The 24,645-nt window shown below is 49.1% G+C and overlaps 1 protein-coding gene across 1 annotated transcript in view; it reads left to right on the forward strand.

Annotated features, from left to right (window-relative positions):
* The window catches only part of cbx7b (chromobox homolog 7b), a 46,108-nt gene extending 21,480 nt beyond the window's left edge, over positions 1-24,628 (forward strand). Inside the window, 8 exon segments of the mRNA XM_072491956.1 lie at positions 18,325-18,390; positions 19,596-19,662; positions 22,760-22,813; positions 22,815-22,886; positions 22,888-22,950; positions 22,953-23,114; positions 24,427-24,522; positions 24,524-24,628. Coding sequence (XP_072348057.1) covers positions 18,325-18,390; positions 19,596-19,662; positions 22,760-22,813; positions 22,815-22,886; positions 22,888-22,950; positions 22,953-23,114; positions 24,427-24,522; positions 24,524-24,598 — 655 coding nt within the window. The 3' untranslated portion in view covers positions 24,599-24,628.
* The last annotated feature ends 17 nt before the right edge of the window (positions 24,629-24,645 follow it).

A 24,645-nucleotide genomic window follows, 5' to 3' on the forward strand; every position in this document is an offset into this window, starting at 1 on the left:
GTATGCGCCTGTCTGCGTTCTGTGTGCATGGCAGCGTTCTGTGTGCGTATCAGCGTACTGTGTGTGTGTCAGCGTTTTGTCTGCGTGTCAGCGTACTCTGTGCGTCAGCGTTCTGTGTGTGCATCAGCGTTCTGTGTGTGCATCAGCGTTCTGTGTGTGTGTTAGCGGTCTGTGTGCGTGTCGGCCTTCTGGCTGCGTGTCAGTGTTCTGTGTGTGTGTGTGAGCATGCTGTGTCCTTGTCCACGTCTTGTGTTAGTCCGCGTCTTGTGTGCGCGTCCACGTCTTATGTGTGTCCCCGCATCCTGTGTATGTCCACCTCCTATGTGTTCATCTCCTGTGTGTGTCCGCGTTCTGTGTGTGTCTCCACGTTCTGAGTGTGTGTCCTCGATCTGTGCGTGTCTCCACGTTCTGTGTGTGTGTCCGCATTCTGTGTGTGTGTCCTCGTTCTGTGTGTGTCCGCATTCTGTGTTTTCATCCGAGTGTGTCCGTGTCCACGTTCTGTGTGTGTGTCTGCATTCTGTGTGTGTGTCCGCGTTCTGTGTCTGTGTCCGCATTCTGTGTGTGTCCGCATTCTGCGTGTGTTCGCGTTCTGTGTGTGCCCGCGTTCTGTGTGTGTCTCCACGTTCTGTGTGTGTGTCCTCGTTCTGTGTGTGTCCGCGTTCTGTGTGTGTCTCCACGTTCTGTGTGTGTGTCCGCGTTCTGTGTGTGTCCTCGTGCTGTGTGTGTCCGCGTTCTGTGTGTGTCTCCACGTTCTATGTGTGTGTCCTCGATCTGTGTGTGTCTCCACGTTCTGTGTGTGTGTCCGCGTTCTGTGTGTGTGTCCTCGTTCTGTGTGTGTCCTCGTTCTGTGTGTGTCCGCGTTCTGTGTGTGTCTCCACGTTCTGTGTGTGTGTCCTCGTTCTGTGTGTGTCCGCATTCTGTGTTTTCATCCGAGTGTGTCCGTGTCCACGTTGTGTGTGTGTCTGCGTTCTGTGTGTGTGTCCGCGTTCTGTGTCTGTGCGCATTCTGTGTGTGTATACGAGTTTGTGTGTGTCCGCGTTCTGCGTGTGCCACGTGTGTCCGCGTTCTTTGCATGTGTCCGCGTTCTGTGCATGTGTACGCGTTCCATGCGTGTGTCTGCATCTGTGTGTGTCTGCATTCTGTGTGTGTGTCTGCCTTCCATGCGTGTGGAAGCATTTTGTTCATGTGTCTGCGTTTTGTGTGCATCTGCGTTTCGTGTGCATGTACATTTCATGTGTACATATGCGTTTCATGTGTGTGTCTGTGTTGTGTGTGCACGTTGTGTGTGTGTCTGCGTTGTGTCTGCGTATTGTGTGTGTCTGCGTTGTGTGTGTCTGCGTTGTGTGTGAGTCAGCGAAGTGTGTGTCAGCATTCTGCATGCGCAAGACTGCGTTCTGTATGTATGTGTCTGCATTCTTTGTGTGTCTGCTTTCTGTGTGTGTTTGTATCCTGTGTGTATGTCTGTGTTCTGTGTCTGCATTCGCTGTGCGTGTCAACGTTCAGTGTTTATGTCTGCATTGTGTGCGTGTCTGTATTGTATCAGCATTCTTATGTGTCAGTTTTTTGTGTGTCTCTGTGTTCTCCGTGTGTGTCTACATTCTGTGTGTGTGTCTGTGTTTCAATGTTTGTGTATGTTTACATCTGTGTGTGTGAGAGTCAGCATTCTGTGTGTGTGTCTGTGTTCTGTGTGTGTCAGCGTTGCGTGTGTGTGTCAGCATAGTGTGTGTGTGAGCGTTCTGTGTGTGTGTCAGTGTTCTGTGTGTGTCAGCGTTCTGTGTGTGTGTCAGTGTTCGGTGTGTGTGTGTCAGTGTTCTGTGTGTGTGTCTACATTCTGTGTGTGTGTCTGTGTTTCAATGTTTGTGTATGTTTACATCTGTGTGTGAGAGTCAGCATTCTGTGTGTGTGTCTGTGTTCTGTGTGTATTTCTGCATGCTGTGTGCCAGTGTTCTGTGTGTGTGTCTGTGTTCTGTGTGTGTGCCAGTGTTCTGTGTGTCTGCATTCTGTGTGAGTGAGTTCTGTATGTCTGCATACTGTGTGTGTCTGCATTCTGTGTGTGTCTGTGTTCTGTGTTTGTGTGTCGGCATTCTGTGTGTGTGTGTGCGTTCTATGTGTGTGTTCGCGTTATGTGTGCGTGTCCGTGTTCTGTGTGCATGTGTCTGCATCCTGTGTGTGTGTCTGCATTCTGTGCGTGTGCCTGCCTTCCATGCGTGTGTAAGCATTTTGTTCATGTGTCTGCGTTTCGTGCGCATGTGCATTTCATGTGTGTGTCTGTTGTGTGTGTCTGCATTGTGTGTGTGTCTGCGTTGTGTGTATGTCCGTGTTCTGTGTGTGTGTCCGCGTTCTGTGTGCATGTCCGCATTCTGTGTGCGTGTCCGTGTTCTGTGTGCGTGTCTGTGTTCAGTGTGCAGTTCCGTGTTTGTGTGTGTCCACATTCTGTGTGCGTGTCTGCGTTCTGTGTGCGCATCCGCGTTCTGCGTATGCCGTGTGTGTCCACGTTCTGTGCGTGTGTCCGCGTTTCGTTCATGTGTCTGCATTTTGTATGCGTCTGCATTGCGTGAGCATCTGCGTTTTGTTTGCGTTTCATGTGTACATGTGCATTTCATGTGTGTGTCTGCATTGTGTGTGTGTCTGCGTTTTGTGTGTCTGCGTTGTGTGTGAATCTGATCTGTATGTGAATCAGCGAAGCGTGTGTGCGTTCTGCATGTGCATGACTGCGTTCTGTATGTATGTGTCTGCATTCTTTGTGTGTTTGCATTCTGTGCCCTGTGTGTATGTCTGTGTCCTGTGTCTGCCTGCATTCACGGTGCGTGTCAACTTTCATGTTTATGTCTGCATTGTGTGCGTGTCTGTATTGTGTCACAAATCATTGTATTGCGCAAAATCAGCATTCTTATGTGTCAGTGTTTTGTGTGTCTCTGTGTTCTCTGTGTCTGTGTGTCTGCATTCTATGTGTGTTTCTGCATTTGTGTGTCTGCGTTCTGTGTCTGCGTTCTGTGTGTCTGCGCTCTGTGTGTCTGCGCTCTGTGTCTGCGCTCTGTGCATCTGCACTCTGTGTGTATCTGCGTTCTGTGTGTGTTTACATTCTGTGTGTGTGTCCACATTCTGTGTTTGTGTCTGCGTTCTGTGTTTGTGCCTGCGTTCTGTGTGTGTCTGCGTTCTGTGTGTGTCTGCGTTCTGTGTGTCTGCGTTCTGTGTGTCTGCATTCTGTGTGTCTACGTTCTGTGTGTCTGCGCTCTGTGTGTCTGCGCTCTGTGTGTCTGCGCTTTGGGTGTCTGCACTCTGGGTGTCTGCACTCTGTGCGTCTGCGCTCTGTGTATCTGCATTCTGTGTGTGTCTGCATTCTGTGTGCGTGTCCACATTCTGTGTTTGTGTCCGCGTTCTGTGTTTGTGCCTGCGTTCTGTGTGTGTCTGCGTTCTGAGTGTGTCTGCGTTCTGTGTTTGTGTCTGCATTCTTAATTTATGTCTGTGTTCTGCGTTTGTTTCTGCATTCTATATGTGCATTCTGTGTATGCCTGTCAGCGTTCTGTGTGTGTGCCTGCGCTCTGTGCATGTGTGCTTGCGCTCTATGCGTGTGTGCTTGCGCTCTGTGTGTGTGTGTCTGCGCTGTGTGTGTGTGTCTGCATTGTGTGTTTGTGTCTGTATTTGTGTGTATGTCGGCGTTTTGTGCGTGTGTCAGTGTTCAGTGTGTGTGTCAGCGCTCTGTGTGTGTCAGTGTTCAGTGTGTGTGTCAGCGTTCTGTGTGTGTGTCAGCGCTCTGTGTGTGTCAGTGCTCAGTGTGTGTGTGTGTCAGCGTTCTGTGTGAGTGTCTGCGTTCTGTTTGTGTGTCTGCGTTCTGTGTGTATCTGCGTTCTGTGTGTGTCTGCATTCTGTGTTTGTGCCTGCGTTCTGTGTGTGTCTGCGTTCTGAGTGTGTCTGCGTTCTGTGTTTGTGTCTGCATTCTTAGATTGTGTCTGTGTTCTGCGTTTGTTTCTGCATTCTATATGTGCATTCTGTGTATGCCTGTCAGCGTTTTGTGTGTGTGTCAGTGTTCAGTGTGTGTGTGTCAGTGTTCAGTGTGTGTGTCAGCATTCTGTGTGTGTGTCAGTGTTCAGTGTGTGTGTCAGTGTTCAGTGTGTGTGTCAGTGTTCTGTGTGTGTGTCAGTGTTCAGTGTGTGTCAGTGTTCAGTGTGTGTGTCAGTGTTCAGTGTGTGTCAGTGTTCAGTGTGTGCGTCAGCGTTCTGTGTGTGTGTCAGTGTTCAGTGTGTGTGTCAGTGTTCTGTGTGTGTGTCAGTGTTCAGTGTGTGTCAGTGTTCTGTGTGTGTGTCAGTGTTCTGTGTGTGTGTCAGTGTTCAGTGTGTGTGTCAGTGTTCAGTGTGTGTGTCAGTGTTCAGTGTGTGTGTGTCAGCGTTCTGTGTGTGTGTCAGCATTCTGTGTGTGTGTCAGTGTTCAGTGTGTGTGTCAGTGTTCTGTGTGTGTGTCAGTGTTCAGTGTGTGTCAGTGTTCAGTGTGTGTGTCAGTGTTCAGTGTGTGTGTCAGCGTTCTGTGTGTGTGTCAGTGTTCAGTGTGTGTGTCAGTGTTCTGTGTGTGTGTCAGTGTTCAGTGTGTGTCAGTGTTCTGTGTGTGTGTCAGTGTTCTGTGTGTGTGTCAGTGTTCAGTGTGTGTGTCAGTGTTCAGTGTGTGTGTCAGTGTTTAGTGTGTGTGTCAGTGTTCTCTGTGTGTGTGTGTGAGTGTCCTCTGTGTGTGTCAGCCTTCAGTGTGTGTGTCAGTGTCCTGTGTGTGTGTCAGTGTTCAGTGTGTTTGTGTCAGTGTTCTGTGTATGTGTCAGTGTTCTGTGTGTGTGTCAGCATTCAGTGTGTGTCAGTGTTCTGTGTGTGTGTCAGTGTTCAGTGTGTGTGGCAGCGTTCTGTGTTCAGTCTGTGTGTCAGTGTTCAGTGTGTGTATGTCAGTGTTCAGTGTGTGTGTCAGTGTTCTGTGTGTGTGTGTCAGTGTTCAGTGTGTGTGTCAGTGTTCAGTGTGTGTGTCTGCATTCTGTGTGTGTGTCAGTGTTCTGTGTGTGTGTCAGTTTTCTGTGTGTGTGTCAGTGTTCTGTGTGTGTGTCAGTGTTCAGTGTGTGTGTCAGTGTTCAGTGTGTGTGTCAGTGTTCAGTGTGTGTGTCAGTGTTCAGTGTGTGTGTCAGTGTTCAGTGTGTGTGTGTGCCAGTGTTCAGTGTGTGTGTCAGTGTTCAGCGTGTGTCAGTGATCAGTGTGTGTGTCAGTGTTCAGTGTGTGTGTGTCAGTGTTCAGTGTGTGTGTCAGTGTTCAGTGTGTGTGTGTGTCAGTGTTCAGTGTGTGTCAGTGTTCAGTGTGTGTGTCAGTGTTCAGTGTGTGTGTCAGTGTTCAGGGTGTGTCTGTCAGTGTTCAGTGTGTGTGTCAGTGTTCATTGTGTGTGTCAGTGTTCAGTGTGTGTATCTGTTCAGTGTGTGTGTCAGTGTTCTGTGTGTGTGTCAGTGTTCAGTGTGTGTGTGTCAGTGTTCTGTGTGTGTGTCAGTGTTCAGTGTGTGTGTCAGCGTTCTGTGTGTGTGTCACCATAGTGTGTGTCAGTGTTCTGTGTGTGTCAGCATTCTGTGTGTGTGTGTCAGTGTTCAGTGTGTGTGTCAGCGTTCTGTGTGTGTGTCAGCGTTCTGTGTGTGTCTCAGTGTTCAGTGTGTGTGTCAGTGTTCAGTGTGTGTCAGTGTTCAGTGTGTGTGTCAGCGTTCTGTGTGTGTGTCAGTGTTCTGTGTGTGTGTCAGTGTTCAGTGTGTGTGTCAGTGTTCAGTGTGTGTCAGTGTTCAGTGTGTGTGTCAGTGTTCTGTATGTGTGTCAGTGTTCTGTGTGTGTGTCAGTGTTCAGTGTGTGTCAGTGTTCAGTGTGTGTGTCAGCATTCTGTGTGTGTGTCAGTGTTCAGTGTGTGTGTCAGTGTTCTGTGTGTGTGCCAGCGTTCAGTGTGTGTCAGTGTTCAGTGTGTGTGTCAGTGTTCAGTGTGTGTGTTAGTGTTCAGTGTGTGTGTGTCAGTGTTCAGTGTGTGTGTCAGTGTTCATTGTGTGTGTCAGTGTTCAGTGTGTGTGTCTGTTCAGTGTGTGTGTCAGTGTTCTGTGTGTGTGTCAGTGTTCAGTGTGTGTGTGTCAGTGTTCTGTGTGTGTGTCAGTGTTCAGTGTGTGTGTGTCAGTGTTCAGTGTGTGTGTCAGTGTTCTGTGTGTGTGTCACCATAGTGTGTGTCAGTGTTCTGTGTGTGTCAGCATTCTGTGTGTGTGTGTCAGTGTTCTGTGTGTGTGTCAGTGTTCAGTGTGTGTGTCAGTGTTCAGTGTGTGTGTCAGTGTTCAGTGTGTGTGTGTCAGCGTTCTGTGTGTGTGTCAGCGTTCTGTGTGTGTCTCAGTGTTCAGTGTGTGTGTCAGTGTTCAGTGTGTGTCAGTGTTCAGTGTGTGTGTCAGCGTTCTGTGTGTGTGTCAGTGTTCAGTGTGTGTGTCAGTGTTCTGTGTGTGTGTCAGTGTTCAGTGTGTGTATCAGTGTTCAGTGTGTGTCAGTGTTCAGTGTGTGTGTCAGTGTTCTGTGTGTGTGTCAGTGTTCTGTGTGTGTGTCAGTGTTCTGTGTGTGTCAGTGTTCAGTGTGTGTGTCAGCGTTCTGTGTGTGTGTCAGTGTTCAGTGTGTGTGTCAGTGTTCTGTGTGTGTGTCCGCGTTCAGTGTGTGTCAGTGTTCAGTGTGTGTGTCAGTGTTCAGTGTGTGTGTCAGTGTTCAGTGTGTGTGTCAGTGTTTAGTGTGTGTGTCAGTGTTCTCTGTGTGTGTCAGCCTTCAGTGTGTGTGTCAGTGTCCTGTGTGTGTGTCAGTGTTCAGTGTGTTTGTGTCAGTGTTCTGTGTATGTGTCAGTGTTCTGTGTGTGTGTCAGCATTCAGTGTGTGTCAGCATTCAGTGTGTGTCAGTGTTCTGTGTGCGTGTCAGTGTTCAGTGTGTGTGTTTCAGTGTTCAGTGTGTGTGGCAGCGTTCTGTGCGTGCGTCAGTGTTCAGTGTGTGTCAGTGTTCAGTGTGTGTCAGTGTTCGGTGTTCAGTCTGTGTGTCAGTGTTCAGTGTGTGTATGTCAGTGTTCAGTGTGTGTGTCAGCATTCTGTGTGTGTGTCAGTGTTCTGTGTGTGTGTGTGTCAGTGTTCAGTGTGTGTGTCAGTGTTCTGTGTGTGTGTGTCAGTGTTCAGTGTGTGTGTCAGTGTTCAGTGTGTGTGTCAGCATTCTGTGCGTGTGTCAGTGTTCTGTGTGTGTGTCAGTTTTCTGTGTGTGTGTCAGTGTTCAGTGTGTGTGTCAGTGTTCAGTGTGTGTGTCAGTGTTCTGTATGTGCGTCAGCGTTCTGTGTGTGTGTCAGTGTTCAGTGTGTGTGTCAGTGTTCAGTGTGTGTGTCAGTGTTCAGTGTGTGTGTCAGTGTTCAGTGTGTGTGTCAGTGTTCAGTGTGTGTCAGTGTTCAGTGTGTGTGTGTCAGTGTTCATTGTGTGTGTGTGTGTCAGTGTTCTGTGTGTGTCAGTGTTCAGTGTGTGTGTCAGCGTTCTGTGTGTGTGTCAGTGTTCAGTGTGTGTGTCAGTGTTCTGTGTGTGTGTCAGCGTTCAGTGTGTGTCAGTGTTCAGTGTGCGTGTCAGTGTTCAGTGTGTGTGTCAGTGTTTAGTGTGTGTGTCAGTGTTCTGTGTGTGTGTGTGTGAGTGTCCTCTGTGTGTGTCAGCCTTCAGTGTGTGTGTCAGTGTCCTGTGTGTGTGTCAGTGTTCAGTGTGTTTGTGTCAGTGTTCTGTGTATGTGTCAGTGTTCTGTGTGTGTGTCAGCATTCAGTGTGTGTCAGCATTCAGTGTGTGTCAGTGTTCTGTGTGCGTGTCAGTGTTCAGTGTGTGTGTTTCAGTGTTCAGTGTGTGTGGCAGCGTTCTGTGCGTGCGTCAGTGTTCAGTGTGTGTCAGTGTTCAGTGTGTGTCAGTGTTCGGTGTTCAGTCTGTGTGTCAGTGTTCAGTGTGTGTATGTCAGTGTTCAGTGTGTGTGTCAGCATTCTGTGTGTGTGTCAGTGTTCTGTGTGTGTGTGTGTCAGTGTTCAGTGTGTGTGTCAGCGTTCTGTGTGTGTGTGTCAGTGTTCAGTGTGTGTGTCAGTGTTCAGTGTGTGTGTCAGCATTCTGTGCGTGTGTCAGTGTTCAGTGTGTGTGTCAGTGTTCAGTGTGTGTGTCAGTGTTCTGTATGTGCGTCAGCGTTCTGTGTGTGTGTCAGTGTTCAGTGTGTGTGTCAGTGTTCAGTGTGTGTGTCAGTGTTCAGTGTGTGTGTCAGTGTTCAGTGTGTGTGTCAGTGTTCAGTGTGTGTCAGTGTTCAGTGTGTGTGTGTCAGTGTTCATTGTGTGTGTGTGTGTCAGTGTTCTGTGTGTGTCAGTGTTCAGTGTGTGTGTGTCAGCGTTCTGTGCGTGTGTCTGTGTTCAGTGTGTGTCAGTGTTCAGTGTGTGTCAGTGTACTGTGTGTGTGTCAGTGTTCTGTGTGTGTGTGAGTGTCCTCTGTGTGTGTCAGCGTTCAGTGTGTGTGTCAGTGTCCTGTGTGTGTGACAGCATTCAGTGTATTTGTGTCAGTGTTTGTGTGTGTGTCAGTGTTCAGTGTGTGTGTGTCAGTGTTCAGTGTGTGTGTAAGCATTCTGTGTGTGTGTCAGTGTTCAGTGTGTGTGTCAGTGTTCAGTGTGTGTGTCAGTGTTCAGCGTGTGTGTCAGTGTTCAATGTGTGTGCATCAGCGTTCAGTGTGTGTGTCAGTGTCCTGTGTGTGTGTCAGCGTTCAGTGTGTGTGTGTCAGTGTTCAGTGTGTGTGTCAGTGTTCAGTGTGTGTGTCAGTGTTCAGTGTGTGTGTGTCAGTGTTCATTGTGTGTGTGTGTGTGTCAGTGTTCTGTGTGTGTGTGTCAGTGTTCAGTGTGTGTGTGTCAGTGTTCTGTGCGTGTGTCTGTGTTCAGTGTGTGTCAGTATTCAGTGTGTGTCAGTGTACTGTGTGTGTGTCAGTGTTCTGTGTGAGTGTCCTCTGTGTGTGTCAGCGTTCAGTGTGTGTGTCAGTGTCCTGTGGGTGTGACAGCATTCAGTGTATTTGTGTCAGTGTTTGTGTGTGTGTCAGTGTTCAGTGTGTGTGTGTCAGTGTTCAGTGTGTGTGTAAGCATTCTGTGTGTGTGTCAATGTTCAGTGTGTGTGTCAATGTTCAGTGTGTGTGTCAGTGTTCAGTGTGTGTGTCAGTGTTCAGTGTGTGTGTCAGTGTTCAGTGTGTGTGTCAGTGTTCATTGTGTGTGTGTGTCAGTGTTCAGTGTGATTTTGTCAGCGTTCTGTGCGTGTGTCTGTGTTCAGTGTGTGTCAGTGTACTGTGTGTGTGCCAGTATTCTGTGTGTGTGTCAGTGTTCTGTGTGTGTGTGTCAGTGTTCTGTGTGTGTGTCAGTTTTCTGTGTGTGTGTCAGTGTTCAGTGTGTGTGTCAGTGTTCAGTGTGTGTGTCAGTGTTCTGTATGTGCGTCAGCGTTCTGTGTGTGTGTCAGTGTTCAGTGTGTGTGTCAGTGTTCAGTGTGTGTGTCAGTGTTCAGTGTGTGTGTCAGTGTTCAGTGTGTGTGTCAGTGTTCAGTGTGTGTCAGTGTTCAGTGTGTGTGTGTCAGTGTTCATTGTGTGTGTGTGTGTCAGTGTTCTGTGTGTGTCAGTGTTCAGTGTGTATGTGTCAGCGTTCTGTGCGTGTGTCTGTGTTCAGTGTGTGTCAGTGTTCAATGTGTGTCAGTGTACTGTGTGTGTGTCAGTGTTCTGTGTGTGTGTGAGTGTCCTCTGTGTGTGTCAGCGTTCAGTGTGTGTGTCAGTGTCCTGTGTGTGTGACAGCATTCAGTGTATTTGTGTCAGTGTTTGTGTGTGTGTCAGTGTTCAGTGTGTGTGTGTCAGTGTTCAGTGTGTGTGTAAGCATTCTGTGTGTGTGTCAATGTTCAGTGTGTGTGTCAGTGTTCAGTGTGTGTGTCAGTGTTCAGTGTGTGTGTCAGTGTTCAGCGTGTGTGTCAGTGTTCAGTGTGTGTGCGTCAGTGTACTGTGTGTGTGCCCGTATTCTGTGTGTGTGTCAGTGTTCTGTGTGTGTGTGTCAGTGTTCAGTGTGTGTGTCAGCGTTCAGTGTGTGTGTCAGTGTCCTGTGTGTGTGTCAGCGTTCAGTGTGTGTGTGTCAGTGTTCAGTGTGTGTGTCAGTGTTCAGTGTGTGTGTCAGTGTTCAGTGTGTGTGTCAGTGTTCAGTGTGTGTGTGTCAGTGTTCATTGTGTGTGTGTGTGTGTCAGTGTTCTGTGTGTGTGTGTCAGTGTTCAGTGTGTGTGTGTCAGCGTTCTGTGCGTGTGTCTGTGTTCAGTGTGTGTCAGTATTCAGTGTGTGTCAGTGTACTGTGTGTGTGTCAGTGTTCTGTGTGAGTGTCCTCTGTGTGTGTCAGCGTTCAGTGTGTGTGTCAGTGTCCTGTGTGTGTGACAGCATTCAGTGTATTTGTGTCAGTGTTTGTGTGTGTGTCAGTGTTCAGTGTGTGTGTGTCAGTGTTCAGTGTGTGTGTAAGCATTCTGTGTGTGTGTCAATGTTCAGTGTGTGTGTCAGTGTTCAGTGTGTGCGTCAGTGTTCAGTGTGTGTGACAGTGTTCAGTGTGTGTGTCAGTGTTCATTGTGTGTGTGTGTCAGTGTTCAGTGTGTGTTTGTCAGCGTTCTGTGCGTGTGTCTGTGTTCAGTGTGTGTCAGTGTACTGTGTGTGTGCCAGTATTCTGTGTGTGTGTCAGTGTTCTGTGTGTGTGTGTCAGTGTTCAGTGTGTGTGTCAGCGTTCAGTGTGTGTGTCAGTGTCCTGTGTGTGTGTCAGCGTTCAGTGTGTTTGTGTCAGTGTTCTGTGTATGTGTCAGTGTTCTGTGTGTGTGTCAGCATTCAGTGTGTGTGTCAATGTTCAGTGTGTGTGTCAATGTTCAGTGTGTTTGTCAGTGTTCTGTGCGTGCGTCAATTTTCTGCGTGTGTGTCAGTGTTTGTGTGTCAATGTTCAGTGTGTGTGTCAGTGTTCAGTGTGTGTGTATGTGTCAGTGTTCTGTGTGTGTGTCAGTGTTCAGTGTGTGTGTCAGTGTTCAGTGTGTGTGTCGGTATTCAGTGTGTGTGTCAGCGTTCTGTGTGTGTGTCAGTGTTCTGTGTGGGTGTCAGTGTTCAGTGTGTGTGTCAGTATTCAGTGTGTGTGTCAGTGTTCTGTGTGTGTGTCAGTGTTCTGTGTGTATGTGTCAGTGTTCAGTGTGTGTGTCAGTGTTCAATGTGTGTCAGTGTTCAGTGTGTGTGCCAGTATTCAGTGTGTGTCAGTGTTCATTGTGTGTGTCAGTGTTCAGTGTGTGTGTCAGTGTTCAGTGTGTGTGTCAGCGTTGTGTGTATGTGTCAATGTTCTGTGTGTGTGTCAGTGTTCAGTGTGTGTGGCAGTGTTCAGTGTGTGTGTCAGTATTCAGTGTGTTTGTCAGCATTCTGTGTGTGTGTCAGTGTTCTGTATGTGTGTCAGTATTCAGTGTGTGTGTCAGTGTTCTGTGTGTTTGTCAGTGTTCAGTGTGTGTGTGTCAGTGTTCAGTGTGTGTCAGTGTTCTGTGTGTGTGTCAGTGTTCTTTGTGTGTGTGTCAGTGTTCTGTGTGTCAGTGTTCTGTGTAAGCATCAGCGTTCTGTGTGTGTGTCAGTGTTCTGTGTGTGTGTCAGTGTTCTTTGTGTGTGTGTCAGTGTTCTGCCTGTGTGTCAGTGTTCTGTGCATGTGTCAATGTTCTGTGTGTGTGTCAGTGTTCTGTGTATGTGTCAGTTTTCTGTGTGTGTGTTAATGTTCTGTGTGTGTGTCAGTGTTTGTGTGTGTGTCAGTGTTCAGTGTGTGTGTCAGTGTTCTGTGTGTGTGTCAGTGTTCTTTGTGTGTGTGTCAGTGTTCTGTATGTGTGTCAGTGTTCTGTGTATGCGTCAGCGTTCTGTGTGTGTGTCAGTGTTCTTTGTGTGTGTCAGTGTTCTGTGTGTGTGTGTCAGTGTTCTTTGTGTGTGTGTCAGTGTTCTGTGTGTCAGTGTTCTGTGTAAGCATCAGCGTTCTGTGTGTGTGTCAGTGTTCTGTGTGTGTGTGTCAGTGTTCTGTGTGTGTGTGTCAGCGTTCTGTGTGTGTGTTAGTGTTCTTTGTGTGTGTGTCAGTGTTCTGTGTGTGTGTCAGTGTTCTGTGTATGCGTCAGCGTTCTGTGTGTGTGTCAGTGTTCCTTGTGTGTGTGTCAGTGTTCTGTGTGTGTGTGTCAGTGTTCTTTGTGTGTGTGTCAGTGTTCTGTGTGTGTGTCGGTATTCAGTGTGTGTGTCAATGTTCAGTGTGTGTCAATGTTCTGTGTGCGTGTCAGTGTTCTGTGTGTGTGTCAATGTTCAGTGTGTGTGTCAGTGTTCTGTGCGTGTGTCAATGTTCTGCGTGTGTGTCAGTGTTCTGTGTGTGTCAATGTTCAGTGTGTGTGTCAGTGTTCAGTGTGTGTGTATGTGTCAGTGTTCTGTGTGTGTGTCAGTGTTCAGTGTGTGTGTCAGTGTTCAGTGTGTGTGTCGGTATTCAGTGTGTGTGTCAGCGTTCTGTGTGTGTGTCAGTGTTCTGTGTGTGTGTCAGTGTTCAGTGTGTGTGTCAGTATTCAGTGTGTGTGTCAGTGTTCTGTGTGTGTGTCAGTGTTCTGTGTGTATGTTTCAGTGTTCAGTGTGTGTGTCAGTGTTCAATGTGTGTCAGTGTTCAGTGTGTGTGCCAGTATTCAGTGTGTGTCAGTGTTCATTGTGTGTGTCAGTGTTCTGTGCATGTGTCAGTGTTCAGTGTGTGTGTCAGTGTTCAGTGTGTGTGTCAGCGTTGTGTGTATGTGTCAATGTTCTGTGTGTGTGTCAGTGTTCAGTGTGTGTGGCAGTGTTCAGTGTGTGTGTCAGTATTCAGTGTGTTTGTCAGTGTTCTGTGTGTTTGTCAGTGTTCAGTGTGTGTGTGTCAGTGTTCAGTGTGTGTCAGTGTTCTGTGTGTGTGTGTCAGTGTTCTTTGTGTGTGTGTCAGTGTTCTGTGTGTCAGTGTTCTGTGTAAGCATCAGCGTTCTGTGTGTGTGTCAGTGTTCTGTGTGTGTGTCAGTGTTCTTTGTGTGTGTGTCAGTGTTCTGCCTGTGTGTCAGTGTTCTGTGCATGTGTCAATGTTCAGTGTGTGTGTCAGTGTTCTGTGTATGTGTCAGTTTTATGTGTGTTTGTGTTAATGTTCTGTGTGTGTGTGTGTCAGTGTTTGTGTGTGTGTCAGTGTTCAGTGTGTGTGCCAGTATTCAGTGTGTGTCAGTGTTCATTGTGTGTGTCAGTGTTCTGTGCGTGTGTCAGTGTTCAGTGTGTGTGTCAGTGTTCAGTGTGTGTGTCAGCGTTGTGTGTATGTGTCAATGTTCTGTGTGTGTGTCAGTGTTCAGTGTGTGTGGCAGTGTTCAGTGTGTGTGTCAGTATTCAGTGTGTTTGTCAGCATTCTGTGTGTGTGTCAGTGTTCTGTATGTGTGTCAGTATTCAGTGTGTGTGTCAGTGTTCTGTGTGTTTGTCAGTGTTCAGTGTGTGTGTGTCAGTGTTCAGTGTGTGTCAGTGTTCTGTGTGTGTGTCAGTGTTCTTTGTGTGTGTGTCAGTGTTCTGTGTGTCAGTGTTCTGTGTAAGCATCAGCGTTCTGTGTGTGTGTCAGTGTTCTGTGTGTGTGTCAGTGTTCTTTGTGTGTGTGTCAGTGTTCTGCCTGTGTGTCAGTGTTCTGTGCATGTGTCAATGTTCTGTGTGTGTGTCAGTGTTCTGTGTATGTGTCAGTTTTCTGTGTGTGTGTTAATGTTCTGTGTGTGTGTCAGTGTTTGTGTGTGTGTCAGTGTTCAGTGTGTGTGTCAGTGTTCTGTGTGTGTGTCAGTGTTCTTTGTGTGTGTGTCAGTGTTCTGTATGTGTGTCAGTGTTCTGTGTATGCGTCAGCGTTCTGTGTGTGTGTCAGTGTTCTTTGTGTGTGTCAGTGTTCTGTGTGTGTGTGTCAGTGTTCTTTGTGTGTGTGTCAGTGTTCTGTGTGTCAGTGTTCTGTGTAAGCATCAGCGTTCTGTGTGTGTGTCAGTGTTCTGTGTGTGTGTGTCAGTGTTCTGTGTGTGTGTGTCAGCGTTCTGTGTGTGTGTTAGTGTTCTTTGTGTGTGTGTCAGTGTTCTGTGTGTGTGTCAGTGTTCTGTGTATGCGTCAGCGTTCTGTGTGTGTGTCAGTGTTCCTTGTGTGTGTGTCAGTGTTCTGTGTGTGTGTGTCAGTGTTCTTTGTGTGTGTGTCAGTGTTCTGTGTGTGTGTCGGTATTCAGTGTGTGTGTCAATGTTCAGTGTGTGTCAATGTTCTGTGTGCGTGTCAGTGTTCTGTGTGTGTGTCAATGTTCAGTGTGTGTGTCAGTGTTCTGTGCGTGTGTCAATGTTCTGCGTGTGTGTCAGTGTTCTGTGTGTGTCAATGTTCAGTGTGTGTGTTAGTGTTCAGTGTGTGTGTATGTGTCAGTGTTCTGTGTGTGTGTCAGTGTTCAGTGTGTGTGTCAGTGTTCAGTGTGTGTGTCGGTATTCAGTGTGTGTGTCAGCGTTCTGTGTGTGTGTCAGTGTTCTGTGTGTGTGTCAGTGTTCAGTGTGTGTGTCAGTATTCAGTGTGTGTGTCAGTGTTCTGTGTGTGTGTCAGTGTTCTGTGTGTATGTTTCAGTGTTCAGTGTGTGTGTCAGTGTTCAATGTGTGTCAGTGTTCAGTGTGTGTGCCAGTATTCAGTGTGTGTCAGTGTTCATTGTGTGTGTCAGTGTTCTGTGCGTGTGTCAGTGTTCAGTGTGTGTGTCAGTGTTCAGTGTGTGTGTCAGCGTTGTGTGTATGTGTCAATGTTCTGTGTGTGTGTCAGTGTTCAGTGTGTGTGGCAGTGTTCAGTGTGTGTGTCAGTATTCAGTGTGTTTGTCAGTGTTCTGTGTGTTTGTCAGTGTTCAGTGTGTGTGTGTCAGTGTTCAGTGTGTGTCAGTGTTCTGTGTGTGTGTGTCAGTGTTCTTTGTGTGTGTGTCAGTGGTCTGTGTGTCAGTGTTCTGTGTAAGCATCAGCGTTCTGTGTGTGTGTCAGTGTTCTGTGTGTGTGTCAGTGTTCTTTGTGTGTGTGTCAGTGTTCTGCCTGTGTGTCAGTGTTCTGTGCATGTGTCAATGTTCAGTGTGTGTGTCAGTGTTCTGTGTATGTGTCAGTTTTCTGTGTGTGTGTGTTAATGTTCTGTGTGTGTGTGTGTCAGTGTTTGTGTGTGTGTCAGTGTTCAGTGTGTGTGTCAGTGTTCTGTGTGTGTGTCAGTGTTCTTTGTGTGTGTGTCAGTGTTCTGTATGTGTGTCAGTGTTCTGTGTATGCGTCAGCGTTCTGTGTGTGTGTCAGTGTTCTTTGTGTCAGTGTTCTGTGTGTGTGTGTCAGTGTCCTTTGTGTGTATGTCAGTGTTCTGTGTGTCAGTGTTATGTGTAAGCATCATTGTTCTGTGTGTGTGTCAGTGTTCTGTGTGTGTGTGTCAGTGTTCTGTGTGTGTGTGGCAGCGTTCTGTGTGTGTGTCAGTGTTCTTTGTGTGTGTGTCAGTGTTCTGTGTGTGTGTGTCAGTGTTCTGTGTATGCGTCAGCGTTCTGTGTGTGTGTCAGTGTTCTTTGTGTGTGTGTCAGTTATCTGTGTGTGTGTGTGTCAGTGTTCTTTGTGTGTGTGTCAGTGTTCTGTGTGTCAGCGTTCTGTGTGTTTGTCAGCGTTCTATGTGTGTCAGTGTTCTGTGTATGTGTCAGTGTTCTGTGTGTGTGTCAGTGTTCTGTGTATGTGTCAGTGTTCTGTGTATGTGTCAGCGTTCTGTGTGTGTGTCAGTGTTCTTTGTGTGTGTGTCAGTGTTTGTGTGTGTGTCAGCGTTCTGTGTGTTTGTCAGCGTTCTGTGTGTGTCAGTGTTCTGTGTATGTGTCAGTGTTCTGTGTGTGTGTCAGTGTTCTGTGTGTTTGTCAGCGTTCTGTGTGTGTCAGTGTTCTGTGTATGTGTCAGTGTTCTGTGTGTGTCAGCGTTCTGTGTGTGTCAGTGTTCTGTGTATGTGTCAGTGTTCTGTGTGTTTGTCAGCGTTCTGTGTGTGTGTGTGAGTGTTCTGTGTATGTTCTGTGTGTGTGTGCGCGCAGTATTCGAGCAATATAACGGGAGGAGTGGGGGGGGGGGGCACTGTCAGCGAGCGTGCCCAAACGAGTGCACGTGAGTGCGCGAGGGACTACTCAATGATGCAGGCTGCCGATTAGAAGTACCTGAGTGTTTCCTGTGACATTTCCTGGGAGTCCCTCTGCCGGCTCTGACCAGTTTGATTTTTGGGCAGCACGGTAGCATTGTGGATAGCACAATTGCTTCACAGCTCCAGGGTCCCAGGTTCGATTCCGGCTTGGGTCACTGTCTGTGCGGAGTCTGCACATTCTCCCCGTGTGTGCGTGGGTTTCCTCCGGGTGCTCCGGTTTCCTCCCACAGTCCAAAGATGTGCAGGTTAGGTGGACTGGCCATGATAAAAATTGCCCTTAGTGTCCAAAATTGCCCTTAGTGTTGGGTGGGGTTACTGGGTTATGGGGATAGGGTGGAGGTGTGGACTTGGGTAGGGTGCTCTTTCCAAGAGCCGGTGCAGGATCGATGGGCCGAATGGCCTCCTTCTGCACTGTAAATTCTATGTAATCTATGATTCTCCCTCATTCGGAAACAATTTGGACAGTCTGCAATCCTGGAGAAATCAAATCGGCACAAATGATAATATTTAGGGACGGTTGTGAAGCATTAGTCAGACCTGCTCCAGTCTGACTGTCCCACAGCTTCTGCAATCACCACTATTACAGTGCCGGACCCGATCCCAACAGTGACTGGGGTAATGGATCAAAATCCCAATATTTTAGTTTATTTTATAAGACTGAGCGGAAAGAATAATTTGCTCCAGGGTGATTGCATGAAGAAATAGGGATTTGGTATTTTTAAAACAAAACTTTATTACGAATACAATATTAAACTCTTTAACTTCACACTGAAAAGAACAGCTTACAATTACCCCTTAAACAATCCTATTCAATTCCCCATTAAACAACAAGGGAAGAGTCATACAGCTCCCAGTCCACCTTACTGTGGGAGATTTGTGGACTCAGTGTCAGGCAGATCAGAATTCAATTCCTCGTTCCAAAATTTCCTCGGAAACTGTCTCTCTGAAGTTCTTCACAATGCCTCCCAACCTTCCCTTTCTCCACCCAGCAATGGTTTCATCTCCCCACGCTGAAAGACTAATATCTCTGCAGGCTTCAAAACGCACATTAACTTCCCAGGGACTTCCCCAGTCAAACCACAGAATATAACCATAGATTCCCTACAGTGCAGAAGGAGGCCATTCGGCCCATCGAGTCTGCACTGACCCTCTGAAAGAGCATCCTATCCGGGCCCACACCCCCGTGGGTCCACACCCCTGCCCTGTCCCCGAAACCCCACCTAACCTGCACATCTTTGGACTGCAGGAGGAAACGAGAGCTATCACCCAAAGCCGGAATTGAACCCGGGTCTCTGCTGCTGTGAGGCAGCAGCGCTAACCACTGTGCCACCTTTGTCAATTTCACCTTCTGGCTGCTCAAAGCACCCATGCCCTGCAAAACGTAACCCCAGGCTTTTAACCCTTAAATTGCCCAATATGTAGTATCCAATATTCTTAAAGCCTTCAGGTTGTCACTCCGCACTGTTACAATTAAACCCCATGAAGAACAGTTGTTTCCAGACTCTGGCCGGGGGAGGGGGGGGTGGTGCTCTGAGTCTGGACTCTGGCCGGGGTCAGCCGGGGATGGTGGGGGGGGGCGGGGGGTGAGCCTGTGCTCCAGGTACTGACAGATAGGTTACCATTAACAATTGAGAACAGTCTGCTGTACACCCAGCGTACACTTCGATGATCCAGCGCTAAGACACTAAAGGAACAGGGAACCCCTAACCGGTCCCTCCTGGGTAGGTGAAAGAAATCCAAATGTATTTTGACGAACAGGGGGTCGAGTCCCCCCCCCCCCCACCCCTCTCCCCCCAGCCCCGCCCAGCGTGTCCTGTGGCCATTACATTTATCCCTCAGCCAACATCACTATAACTGTGGCCGTCACCACATTGATGTTTGTGGGATCTTGCTGTGCACCATCGGCTGCCGTGGTTCCTCGCTACTACAGTGACCGGTGCTCAGAAAGTAGTTCATTGAATGTAAAGTGCTGTTGAAATCCCCGAGGTGGGGGAATGAGATGCTGACGAATGGCGGGCCTTTCTTTATGAACAAACAAAGATTGCCGAGTTCACGGACGACCCGCCAGTGGGCTGGGTGTGGGACCCTCAGTGGAAGTGGCTGCCTGAATTCTCCGTTTGTTTCTGTTCCAGATACAGTACCTGGGAACCTGAGGATCATATCCTGGATCCTCGACTCGTCATGGCTTATGAGGAAAAGTAAGATGCTCCACTTTGTTGTTTAACCCATTGGCCGCTGGATCAGTATTTGCATGTATGCCTGCGCTGTGTGCGCGTTTCTGTGTGCGTGTGTATGTGCGTGTGTCTGCGCTCTGCATGCATTTGTGTGTGCGTATGTACGTGTGTGTATTTGTGCGCCTGCGCAGTGCGTACGTTTGTGTGTGCGTATGTACGTGTGTGTGTTTGTGCATCTGCGCAGTGTGTACGTTTGTGTGTGCGTATGTACCTGTGTGTGTTTGTGCGTCTGCGCTGCGCATGCGTTTGTGTGTGTATGTGTGTGTTTGTGCGTCTGCGCAGTGTGTGCGTTTGTGCACGCGTATGACGTGTGTTTTTTCACCAGCGCAGTGTGTGCGTTTGTGCACGCGTATGTACGTGTGTGTGTTTGTGCGTCTGCGCTGCGCATGCGTTTGTGTGTGTATGTGTGTGTTTGTGCGTCTGCGCAGTGTGAGCGTTTGTGTGTGTATGTGTGTGTTTGTGCGTCTGCGCAGTGTGAGCGTTTGTGCATGCGTATGTACGTGTGTGTGTTTGTGCGTCTGCGCAGTGTGTGCGTTTGTGCACGCGTATGTACGTGTGTGTTTGTGCGTTTGCGAGGCGCGTGCGGCGACCAATAATCTGGAGAATCCCAACGCGGGCGGTCTGGGAATTTTAACTCCATTTTTAAAAATCGGGAAACAAAATTCTGGGGTCAGTAGAAGTGACCGAGAAACTTTCGGATTGTCCCAAAAACCCAACTGGTTCATGAATGTCCCATCAGGGAGGAAACCTGTCATCTTTACGAAGCTGGACCTCTCGGTGGGTCCAGTTCCTGTTGCCCTTTGAAATAACCTCAGTCGTAGCAAAACTCCAGAGACCAAATTGAACAACGAGGTCTTCACTGCGTGCACAGGAGGCATCAGAATTAGGATGTCGACTTGAGCTCCCCAGGGCAGCTCGGGAGGGGTAAGAAATATCAGTTCTGTCAGTGATGCTCCACGCTGAGAACAATTTTGTTTCTTAAAGAAAAGGAACGTTGAAACTATCAAATAACTTGTTGGCTTCAGAGATTTACCCACAGGAGGCTCAGATTGAAACTACAGGCCTCAGATTCCCTGTCAGACAGTAGGCCCGTCACTATGGTTACTCGTGATATTTTGTTCCTTCTGTTAAATTTGGCCCTCTTTTCACATTTAGTTTTCCCTCTCTAGGGAGCAACGGGACCGCGCACTAGGATACAGGAAGCGAGGCCCCAAACCAAAACGATACCTACTGCAGGTAAGGTTTGACATCCTGATTGTGAACCGGGTTAACCAGGAAATGACGCCTCATTTATCTCTACCCGTGGGTCGGTAACCAAATAGCCGCCCTGCCCCCTCCCCTCGTTGCTTCAGCCACTCATGGCAATGCCCGCTTGGGGACAGAGGCCCACATGCCAGTCCTTGGGCTTGCCGCTCATCCTTCTGAGCCAGGAAGGGAAAAGGGATGTCACTGCTGACTGATGCTGGGCAAAGGCAGGATTGTGTTCAACTGTGATGCCTGCTAAGGCCGAATGTCATGCCGATCGCACTCACTTCAGTGTCGCAAGTCAGTGTTGGGGAGCAGTGGGGGTAGGGCTTGGGGCGGTCGGGGGGGGGGGGGCTCGGGGGTCTTGGTGGGGTGGGAGCCATGTCCTGCTGAAACCTGACTCCGGTGCGAGGCAGCAGGGGGAGGGATTGAGTTAAATTCGGGAATGGGTTTACAGTGAGACGCTCGGTGTAGTGAATAGTGAAGCCACAGTGGACCGACTCCTCCTGCCCCAGCATCTTGTGGGGTCCGCGTTTGGCGATGCTTTTGTGAGTGAATTAACTAACCCACACCAACCCCTTGAGCTGCATTTACTGGGCTTAAATCGCAGAGTCTGGAGGAGGGAGGAATGACCTCATTGAGGTGTTTAATATGGTTGAAGGAGTTAGTCGGGTGATTGGAAATAAACGATTTCCAGAACAAAGGGGAAAGAACCTTCAAATCGGGGTCAGGGGTGATGTCAGGAATCTCTTCGGGGTCAGGGGTGATGTCAGGAATCTCTTCGGGGTCAGGGGTGATGTCAGGAATCTCTTCGAGGTCAGGGGTGATGTCAGGAATCTCTTCGGGGTCGGGGGTGATGTCAGGAATCTCTTCGGGGTCGGGGGTGATGTCAGGAATCTCTTTGGGGTCAGGGGTGATGTCAGGAATCTCTTCGGGGTCAGGGGTGATGTCAGGAATCTCTTCAGGGTCGGGGGTGATGTCAGGAATCTCTTCGGGGTCAGGGGTGATGTCAGGAATCTCTTCGGGGTCAGGGGTGATGTCAGGAATCTCTTCGGGGTCAGGGGTGATGTCAGGAATCTCTTCGGGGTCAGGGGTGATGTCAGGAATCTCTTCGGGGTCAAGGGTGATGTCAGGAATCTCTTCGGGGTCAAGGGTGATGTCAGGAATCTCTTCGGGGTCAAGGGTGATGTCAGGAATCTCTTCCCTCACACCGAGGAGTGGAAATCATAGAATCCACAGAATCGCGACTGTGCAGAAGCAGGCCACTCGGCCCCTCGAGCCTGCCCCGCCATTCCGTCAGATCGCGGCTGATCCGATTGTAACCTCGTTCCTGCCCAACCCGATAATCTTTCACCCCCCCCACCCGTTAATCCAGAATCTACCCAGCTCTGCCTTAAAAATATTCAAAGATTCTGCTTCTGCCGCCTTTTGAGGAAGAGTTCTCTGCGATGAATGTAGGGATTTCAGATATACAGATATATTGCAGTGTGTTTGTGCTGCAGTCAGGGTTAAGGGACGGGGTTAGTCTGCGTATGATTGTTGCAGTAGTGTTTTTTTTAAATCCTGGTTTGCAAGACAGCGAGGCTTTCTGGGAACCAGAGGTGCAATTAAAGCATCATAAATGTTTGGGTGAATGGATTTGTGTTGTTTGTATGAAGAGGGTTACCCGTGGAGTAGTTGGCGATAGTGACACAATAACCCTTAACTGCTATCTTTACTTCCATTCAAACAACCAAACCAGTTTAGTGAGATGATGTGGTTATTGGGAGGAGCCTGGGGCTGAAGCACCCAGACGTTGGGTTTTTCAGTTTAGTTTTTTAGATTGGGGTGTGAACAGGAGTCAAGCAGCTGCCCTCAATGCAGTTCAGTTAAAGATCTGAGTGTGGACAGACTCGCAGTTTCTTTCCAAACAATTCAGAGTCAGCAGGGAGCTGAAAGTCAAACTCTTGAGGCAGTTTCTTCAGCTGGAGATCCTGCATTTTTCTGACGGGGACCGGTTTAGCTCAGTTGGCTAGGCAGCTGGTTCGTGAAGCCGAGCGAGGCCAACAGCGAGGGTTCAGTTCCCCCCGCCGGCTGAGGTTATTCATGACGGCCCCGCCTTCGTAACCTTGCCACTCGCCTGAGGTGTGGTGACCCTCAGGTTAAATCACCACCAGTCAGCTCTCTCCCTCAGAGGGGAAAGCAGCCCATGGTCATCTGGGACTTTACTATTGTTCTGACAGGGTCTCATGTCTCTTCTTTCAAAGCAGTGTTAAAACTCTTGTTCAAAGTGGAGGAACCAAGTCATCTCTGTACAACAGTATTGCTGAGATTGCTAACTGTATTTAAAAGTGGATTGAGAGCTGAGATGGTTTGGTTGTTTGAATGGAAGTAAAGATAGCAGTTAAGGGTTATTGTGTCTCTGTTGATTAGCATTGTTTATGGGGTAATTGTAAACAATCTTTCTTGTGTGATGTTAAAGATATTTTAATACCGTGTTGGTAATAAGGTTTGTTTTAATTTACCATACCCCTATATTGCATGGAAATCACTCCTCACAGTTTTACAAAATTAAAATAAAGTATTGGGCTGTCTGACCAGTATCTTCGGACACTGTTGGCTTTGGTCCGGGGTCATGTTATCTGAAAGAGAATATTTCTCCTCTATGCCTGTTTTAAATGAGCGACCCCTTATTTTTAAACATTGACCCCCTAGATTCTCCCACAAGAGGAAACATCCTCTCCACCCCCACCTCTGCTGACAGATCAGCAATGGTCTAACTGAACGATTGGATGGGCTAGAGATACTGAATGGCTTCCTCCTGGTCCTATGATCAGTTGTATCGAAGCACTACAATTAAACAGATCAACTGGTCATGACCACGTTGATATTGGTGGGAGCTTGCTGTGCACGGATGGGCCCCGAAATGGGAATTCCATTTCATTGGCTGTGAAGCGCTTGGGCTATTCCGGGTTGTGGAAGGCACTATATAAATGCAATATTTTCTTTCTGCTGGGTTTAAGCACCACTTCAGGGGGTGAATAAAAAAAGGCAAAGATTCGGATGGACCAAATCGTTTAGTTTAATTTGCATTCTTTTTTTTTCCCAGCGGATTTATGGGATGGACTTGCGGAGTGCGGACAAGCTGAAGGAGAAGGAAAAACCTGCGGCTGACTCTGTCCAGGCGGTTTGATGGGACCTCGGCCTCCGGCCTGCCCCAGCGGGACAGGGGGGAAGAACGGGAAGCGGATGCAGTTTTCCCTCAGCCGGAAGCACAAGTTCTTCAAGCTGACCGCCAAATTCCCGCCCAGGGCCGAGCTTCTGGCATCGCCGAGGATCACGGGACCAGCGAGTGTTCCGAAGAGGACACCGGACGGCATCCGGGCGGGAAATTCCCGGATTCCGAGTTTGAGGATGACGAATTGCAAAACGAGAGCTTTGCGGAGGTGACGGAAGGTGAATGAATGACTGAAAGCAAATTACTGCAGATGCTGGAACCTGAAACGAAAGAGAAAACGCTGGAAAATCTCAGCAGGTCTGGCAGCATCTGTAGGGAGAGAAAAGAGCGAACGTTTCGGGTCCGATGACTCCTTGTCCATTGCAAGGTCCCAACAAAGCTTTGACAAATAGTCATCGGACTCGAAACGTCAGCTCTTTTCGCTCCCTACAGATGCTGCCTGACTTGCTGAGGTTTTCCAGCATTTTCTCTTTCGTGAGTGAGAGACTGCCGGTCTCAAAGACCCGCTCCAAGCCACTCTCGTTGACAGTTTCTTGTTGGGGGAAGTGAACGGTGCTATGTAAATGCAGCGCCTCTTTCTTTCTGAAGTCTGCCCTGCTGTGGAAGCCAGTTTCTCCCTTTCTCTCAGCTTCATGGTGAGACTGAGGTGTCACTCCGTGAGGGGGGCAGTCGGGGAAGTGGAATTGAGACCACAAAGAGATTGGCCATGATCATATTGAATAGCAGAGCAGGCTCGAAGGGCCGAATGGCCTCCTCCTTAGTCCTATTCCCCTAAATTGATCATTAATCCTCAGGAAACACCAACCCCCTCCTGTCCCTGCCCACCTTGGCAGTGCCACCCCTGGTCAGAGTGGTAAAACTCCCCCAGTCCTTCCCTCGTCCCCTTCACTCCTGTCCTCACTCACCTGCCCTGGCTCCGATCTCCCAGACACAATGAATTAAATTCCTCACCAGAACGTATTGGAACTGACTAGCCCCCCCCCCCCCCCCCCCCCCCCCACCCAACCCCCCCCCACGATGACCTGTTTACCCACTTACAGTCCCATCCTTAATGTCACTGCCCTTTGTTGAATTGGAGCTTCCTCACTCCCAATCCTCCCCCTTCGCTCTCTCCCTCTTGCCCGCTCCCATCTCTCTCTCTCGCCCCCACCCCCTTCGACTCTCGCTCCCCTCTCCCCTTCTCTCTCTCCCACGCCCCTTCTCTCTCTCTCTCTCATCTTGCCCTTCTCTCCCTCTCCCCTTTTCTCCCTCCCCTCTTCTCTCTCTCCCTCACCCACCTTCTCTCCTCTCTCTCCCTTCTCCCGTGTCTCCTCTTTCCCTCTCCCCTCCCCTCCCCTCCCCACCCCTCTCCCTCCCCTCCCTCACCTCGGGCCAGGGGGGGGAAAGGGTTTCCCCTGGGGTCTATGGGGAGGGGAGGGGTTTGGTGACCCTGGCTTTGTGACCGGATTGTGAATTGGGGAGGAAGGGGGGGGGGGGGGGGGGGGCGGCGGGGGATGAATGGATGGGGTTTAAACGTCCGCCTATCTCTGCTTGCCCACAGGCCCCGTCTCTCCGTCGGGACAACTGGCTCGATTCCGGTTGGCTGGCACCCTTCCGCCCCCCTTGGCGACGTGATGGTGACCGATGTGACGGCGGAACTCCCTGACGGTGACTTTCCGGGAAGCGCTGGTGGCTGAGGGATTTTTCAGGGACCGCAGTTTGAGTTGCTAGTCTCGAAAAAGCAACGACCGAGGCTTTTCGTCCGTCAGTGAATCGTT

This window comes from Scyliorhinus torazame, chromosome 29 (genome assembly GCF_047496885.1).
Source record: "Scyliorhinus torazame isolate Kashiwa2021f chromosome 29, sScyTor2.1, whole genome shotgun sequence".
NCBI classification, from domain to species: Eukaryota; Metazoa; Chordata; class Chondrichthyes; order Carcharhiniformes; family Scyliorhinidae; genus Scyliorhinus; species Scyliorhinus torazame.